General features: G+C 46.1%; 1 protein-coding gene across 1 annotated transcript in view; it reads left to right on the forward strand.

Annotated features, from left to right (window-relative positions):
* Positions 1-5,667, forward strand: part of Mtfr1 (mitochondrial fission regulator 1) — a 29,223-nt gene extending 23,556 nt beyond the window's left edge. Inside the window, exons 5-8 of the mRNA XM_051172993.1 lie at positions 1,298-1,530; positions 2,928-3,177; positions 3,905-4,067; positions 4,783-5,667. Of these exons, the coding sequence (XP_051028950.1) occupies positions 1,298-1,530; positions 2,928-3,177; positions 3,905-4,067; positions 4,783-4,851 (715 nt within the window). The 3' untranslated portion in view covers positions 4,852-5,667. The remainder of the gene's footprint in view (positions 1-1,297; positions 1,531-2,927; positions 3,178-3,904; positions 4,068-4,782) is intronic.
* Positions 5,668-6,000: the final 333 nt, after the last annotated feature.

The following is a 6,000-nucleotide window of genomic DNA, read 5'->3' on the forward strand; positions in this document are numbered from 1 at the left end:
ACTTGCAAACCTTTTAACTTACTCAAAGCATAAAGAGATTTGAACAAAACACCCGAATTTAGTTTCCAGTGCCAAAAGCTAAGAGCCATTTATACAGCTCTTATGCAAAAACAAAACACCAATGCCAAGTCAAGTGAGTGTTAAATTGAGTGTTGTTAAAAGGCTTGCCTAATACCTGTGATTAATACTATTTGACTGTTTGAAACTGCATGTTGGTGCTGGTATGTAATCCCAGAACTCAGGGATAGACGCAGACGCATCCTTGAAATCTGGGCTGCCTAGAGTTTGAAGTGAGTCAGAGCTGCCCAGCAAGACCCTCCTTTAAAAACAAAGTCAGACTGCATGTGACGAAGAAGGTATGAGGAAAGTGATTTGGATGATGTGGCAGTCACATTTATTGCCAAATAGCTTATTTTCTGTGTCAAACTTTCTAAGCATAGCTGGCCTGGAGCTGATACCCAGCCAGAGTGTCATGGAACCAGCCTTGCTGTTGTCCTCGGTGTGTGCTGCCACCCGACCTGCTCTCATTAAAATGTTAAGGCACACTGTACTGTGCTGCTCTCCCTCCTCACAGAGGGAGGCCGAGGCTGACTAACGTTGCCTGCCGCTTTATTGGCTTGACCAGCCACACGTTCCCACGCTGCAAGAGAAACTGGAAGTGTAGAACTTAAGCTGGCACAATGCAATTTCTTTTTCTGCTCTTTTGAATGGTACAGGTTGGCTTCTCTCTTACTGTGTAGTCCAGGCTACTTTCAATTACTGATCTTCGTACCAGGAGTTACAATTGCTTCCTGTTCTCATAAGAGTTCTTCTGGTTTTGTAGTGCTCCCAGTGACTGGCAGGTCGGCGTTCTGGGAGCAGTGTTTTCAGCGTTCAGACTTTGACAGCATGGGTATAAGGGAGAAATGACATTAACGATGCCCCTTTTCCTTTCAGTTTCTGGGATATGGTTGGCTTATATTGTCCTGTACACTTTTTGTTTGATGTGTTCTGTCAAATATGGGAAATGCTAGCACTAGAAGGCAGAAGCCCAGACCCTAGAGAAGAGCTCATATATACTTGGTTTGATCTTTCTGTTGGTTATGATTAGATTGCTGTTTGGAAGATGAAGTTTTTTTAGTTGAAGCAGAATCAAAACAAACCATCTACAGCTTTTGGGCTGCTGTTGACAGTGGTGGGTTAGCACACAGCATAGCTGGAGAAGGCGGACTTGCGAGCCAGCCTGAAAAGCAGTGAGCAGTGTCTACTCAGGTCTCCTTAACATCCTGGCATGGCCACCTTTGTGTTTTCCTTGCAGGGCAGAGGTCAGGTCCAAGCCTCCCCTTGAGGATGACCGTCCTTGCTGTGAGAAGCCCCCAAGCAGGCACATTTCCTTATCAAACTTGTGTCAAGAGGAGCCTCCTGCAAAGAAAGCCCTGGCCAGCGAGGAGGCCATGCGGAAGATTTCGGCGCTAGAGAATGAGCTCGCTGCCCTTAGAGCTCAGATCGCCAAGATTGTGACCCTGCAGGAGCAGCAGGGTCCCAGCGCAGGTGTGTGGCTCCCGTACTGGCTTGTTGTGACTGGCCATCGAGATGGTAGGAGAGTGTCAGCTGTTAATCTCCAGTTTGTCTAGTGCAGAGCCTGGTGACCTGTGTGCAGCTCTGTGTTGCAGAAGACTAGGGAACCGCCCTACTTGTGCCGTGCTGAAACGCTGCACTCTCAGTGGGCTGTTGTGAATGGCTGCTTTGTGGAAACCTTAGATCCTGCCATCTGATAACCACCTCTCTCAGACACAAGGACATCCTGTGGCTCTGTGTAGTGAAAGGAACCGGTTTCTGGGTGGGACTCGTGCCAAGTGCTGTGTGCAGCTGCATGGCCCGAGGCACATGCCCTGCTCTAAACTGGGCTCAGTAATACCTGTCCCATTAAGTGTGGAAAGTAAGTAAGTGGACACAGCAGGCCTAATGGCCATTCTTTTCCTCTTGTCCAAAGTAGAAACCACAGTCAGGACTTTGTTGTAATACTGCTGGTTTAACTAGTGTGCCAGTCTGTTGGAAAATAGTGGTTGTTTCTCTTGTTAGTGCACAGGCCTGGAGAGACCCTTCAGTGCCCAGTGTCTGAATCATGTTGCTCATGGAGTCCTCATGCAGTGCGGCATGATGGGTAAAGGAGCTTTGGGCACTGGGCACTAGAAGGTGAGGGGTGGGTGGTCCCATCGATCTGCATAGACAGTGCTTTGCATACCAAGTTCTGGCCTTTTCTTCTGTTAACTTGGAACTATTTTCTTTACCTCCCTCTGCTGGTAGATTAGGAAAACTACCATACATAGGCGATAGCTTTAGAGGTTGTTGAGATGTCTTACAGTCTGAATACTTCAAGTAAAACTCTTTGTAACTGTTGCCCTAAGACCTCATCAGTATGGTTCTGTAGCAGGAATGCTAATGAGTGGTGCAAAAAAGTGAATTTTAGGTATTTTATTTAACATGTAATTACTTTTTTGTTTGAAAATTGTGTGACACTGGTTTGTTGGGACAAAGTTTTTCTCTGCGTCTCTGACTGACCTGGAATTCATTATGTTGACCCAAGTTAGCCTTGAACTTGATGTGATCTTCCTGCTTTGGTTTCCCAAGTGCTGGGATTATAGGCCTATGCCAGTGTACACAACTAGTGTGATCCAAGTCTCTGTGATAGGACTAGTGGTGACTATGCTGCCTACACAAACAAGTGTGTCTGAATTCTCAGAAAGACCTTTATGCGTTTGAGTGGGACTTTTCTATTGGGTGAGTTTGGTTCAGGTTCAGATGTTTCTTAGAGTAATTGAACTGCATTTTCCTTATTCCTTTCAAGATTCCTTTTAAGCATATTGCTTTTAGGCATACAGAAGTCTGTCACATACATTTTCTTGCCTGTTACAGAAAGATTAAGTTTATGTTTATGTCTTCTGTAGGTTGTTTAGATTCTTCCGCATCTACTACTGTAGCACCACCTCCACCCCCTCCACCCCCTCCTCCCCCTCCTCCCCCTCCACTGGTGATGCAGCCAAGTGTGTCTGCTCTTGATCTGATTAAAGAACGAAGAGAGCAGCGACTCAGTGCGGGAAAGACTTTGCCTAAGAGCCACCCAAAGAAGCCGGACATGCCGAACATGCTAGAGATCCTTAAAGACATGAGCAGTGTGAAGCTGCGGTCAGTCAAGAGGTGAGCTGTGCACACTGCTCTTGCTTCTCCATCTGTCTTGTAGAGCCAGAATCCTAGGAGTCTCAGGAATGTTTATAACACGAGTGCGGAACCACGTCCTTCAAGAAAGGTGCACAGCTCCAGCAGCCTCTCCACACAGAACAGCCAAGGGCAGCAGCAACGGCTGTGCTCTCAGCAGGCTTCCCAATCCCAAGTAGCATCCGCTCGTGTGAACTCATTTGTCCCCCCTACCCCCTTCCCCAGAAGGGTTTCTCTGTGTAGTTTTGGCTGTCCGGGAACTCACTCTGTAAACCAGGCTGGCCTCAAAGATCTATGTGCCTCTGTCTCCTGAGTACTGGGATTAAAGGCACGTGTCACCAAGCCAGGCTGTAAATTAATTTCTTTAAAAAAAAAAAAAAAAGGTACCTATTTTAGGAAAAAGTTCTGTGTGTGTGTGTGCTCTTTATTTGTTGATCCATCTCACTAGCCCACATGTGGATTCTTATAAGTGCTCGCTCCTTCAGTTAAGGTGTCCTATGCACCCGCTCCTGGGCACTGGGTACGCATGGAAGATGCAGCCCTGACTTTGTAAGTGGCCCTTTATCTGACACTGCACTTTCTTGTTGAGCTGCGAAGTCCCTTTGCTGCTAGCAGTGGCTAGGTCACGGAGGAACTGCTGTCCAGAGAGAACCTCTGAGGAACACTCACACACCGACCTGTCCCTTTGGTTTCTCCTCCTTTCTCACAGGTCAGAGAAAGATGTAAAGCCTAGGCCAGTGGATACTTCTGACCCGGCTGCCATCATAGCAGAGGCTCTGAAAAAGAAGTTTGCTTATCGGTATGAACACAGTAGCCAAGGTGAAATTGAAATTCCAAAGCCAGAGTCAGAGACCGCCTCAGAGCCAGCCCTGGTGAGTATTAGCCTGGTTAGGTGGGGCTTCCTATTCAGGCCACCCAGCTGTGTCCCTGGCAGGAGGACCTGTTCTCTGCCTGAGTGGAGACTATAGCTAGCTGGGTGGGAAAGGGCAGCTCTTGGTTGTTGGAGACAGGGTCTCAAAATCCAGACTGGACTTAAGCGTGGTATGTAGCAAGGCTGGTGTAAATCCTGAGGATCTTACTACCTCCACCTCTAGTGCTGGGATGGAAGGAGTTGTGCCACTGTGCCTGGCAAGTGTGACATCTCTATTTCCCACCGTGAAAGTTAGTTCTTTGTGAACTGAAAACCAAAAACTTACCAAGAAACCTAAGTTAAAAAAGCATGTTTCTTTCATGTGAAACCTGGGCTTCACTGCATAGTGATTTCCAGTGGTAAATTTTCTCTGCAGGGTTTTATTCATATTTAAACGTAATGAGGTGAAATTCAATCTAGTAAAATTTTCATTATGGCAATGTGTAATTGCTTCAATTATTAAAAGGTTTACTGGAAATAATTCAGGACCATTTTCTCCCTGGGTCACTCAGTGGGATCTGACACGGTCTTGGAAGGTGTGTGCCAGTCCCTCCACGCCTGAGCAGGCCACTCTACACTAGCTTCTTCAGCCTGCTGTCTGCATGAAGGCACCTGCTGACCTAGTCTATGCTTTATGTGTAGGTGGCTTTTTATTTTTTTTCCTCTTTCTTTTTCAGTTTGGCCCACATATATTGAAGTCTACAGGGAAAATGAAGGCTTTAATTGAAAATGTTCCAGACTCCTAATGGACAAGGAGTTAAGAAAGACTCCTGGTTGGCTTGCAGAGCGGAGTTTGGCTAGAAGAACTCACCAGTACTTAGTAAATTCCTGGCTGTAGCATTCCTTGGTCTCCTTCTTACCCTAACTAGAGGAGTGAGAAGTAGTGAAAGCACCAGAAGTTGATTTGGCTCTTATGAGATGGTCAATTCTAGAGCTCTCCGGAACACACACGCTTTTAATAGGCAGCCAGGGTTCATCTTCTAGCTATTTGGATATTACTGTACATTTTCTGTTAACACTAATATCTGTGCAAACATTTGATATGTACACACTTGGGTATAGAGCAGTATGTAAAGAGTGTAATGAATTGCGTTAGTGAGGACACTGTTACCTTCTTCATTGAGTGTTCCCTGGTCAGCAATGGAACAGCTGGTGTACCCTGTTATTTAGAGCACAGTATTGGAGTTGGGAATGCCTCAAATAGGGAGTACATATGTTCTCACTTTTTTTCCCCTGGAGCTAAGTTTACATAAGCAACAGAAGATGTTTACTGCTGAGTCTCTGTATTCCTTTCTGTTAAAGGGAAGTGAGGACCAGGAAGGCTGCTTAAATCTTATTGCCACTCAATACTGGGAAGCAAATGTACTTCTCAAGTAGTAACAAATCAAAGTACCCAATTAAATCATTTCTTAAATAAAAGCAGAATGTATCATCTTTCTTTTCAGTTAATGAGTGGCCTCAAAAAGATGATTTTATTGCTCAGTTAACAATTTTGCTGGGCATGGTAGTGCACACCTTTATTTCCAGCACTAGGGAGGTAGAGGCAGGTCGATTGCTGTAAGTTCAAGGTCAGCCTGCTCTACAGCCAAGGCTACACCCTGAGAAACCCATCTCTCAAAAAGCCAACCAACCAAAACAAAAAACAAAAACACTCCCCGCCCCCCCATTGTCTTAGTTAAGGCTCCTATTGCCATGATGAGATAACAGGACCAAAGACAACGTTGTGTTTAGGAATTCATCCTAAAACGCATTGAGGGCCAGGTCCTGGAGGCAGGAGCTGATGCAGAGGCCATGGAGGGTGATGCTGACTGGCTTACTCAGCCTGCTTTCTTAGAATCCAGGACCACCAGCCCAGGGACGGCACCATCCCCCTATCAGTCACCAAGAGAATGCCT

The sequence above is a fragment of the Acomys russatus genome, chromosome 31 (assembly GCF_903995435.1).
Source record: "Acomys russatus chromosome 31, mAcoRus1.1, whole genome shotgun sequence".
NCBI lineage: Eukaryota > Metazoa > Chordata > Mammalia > Rodentia > Muridae > Acomys > Acomys russatus.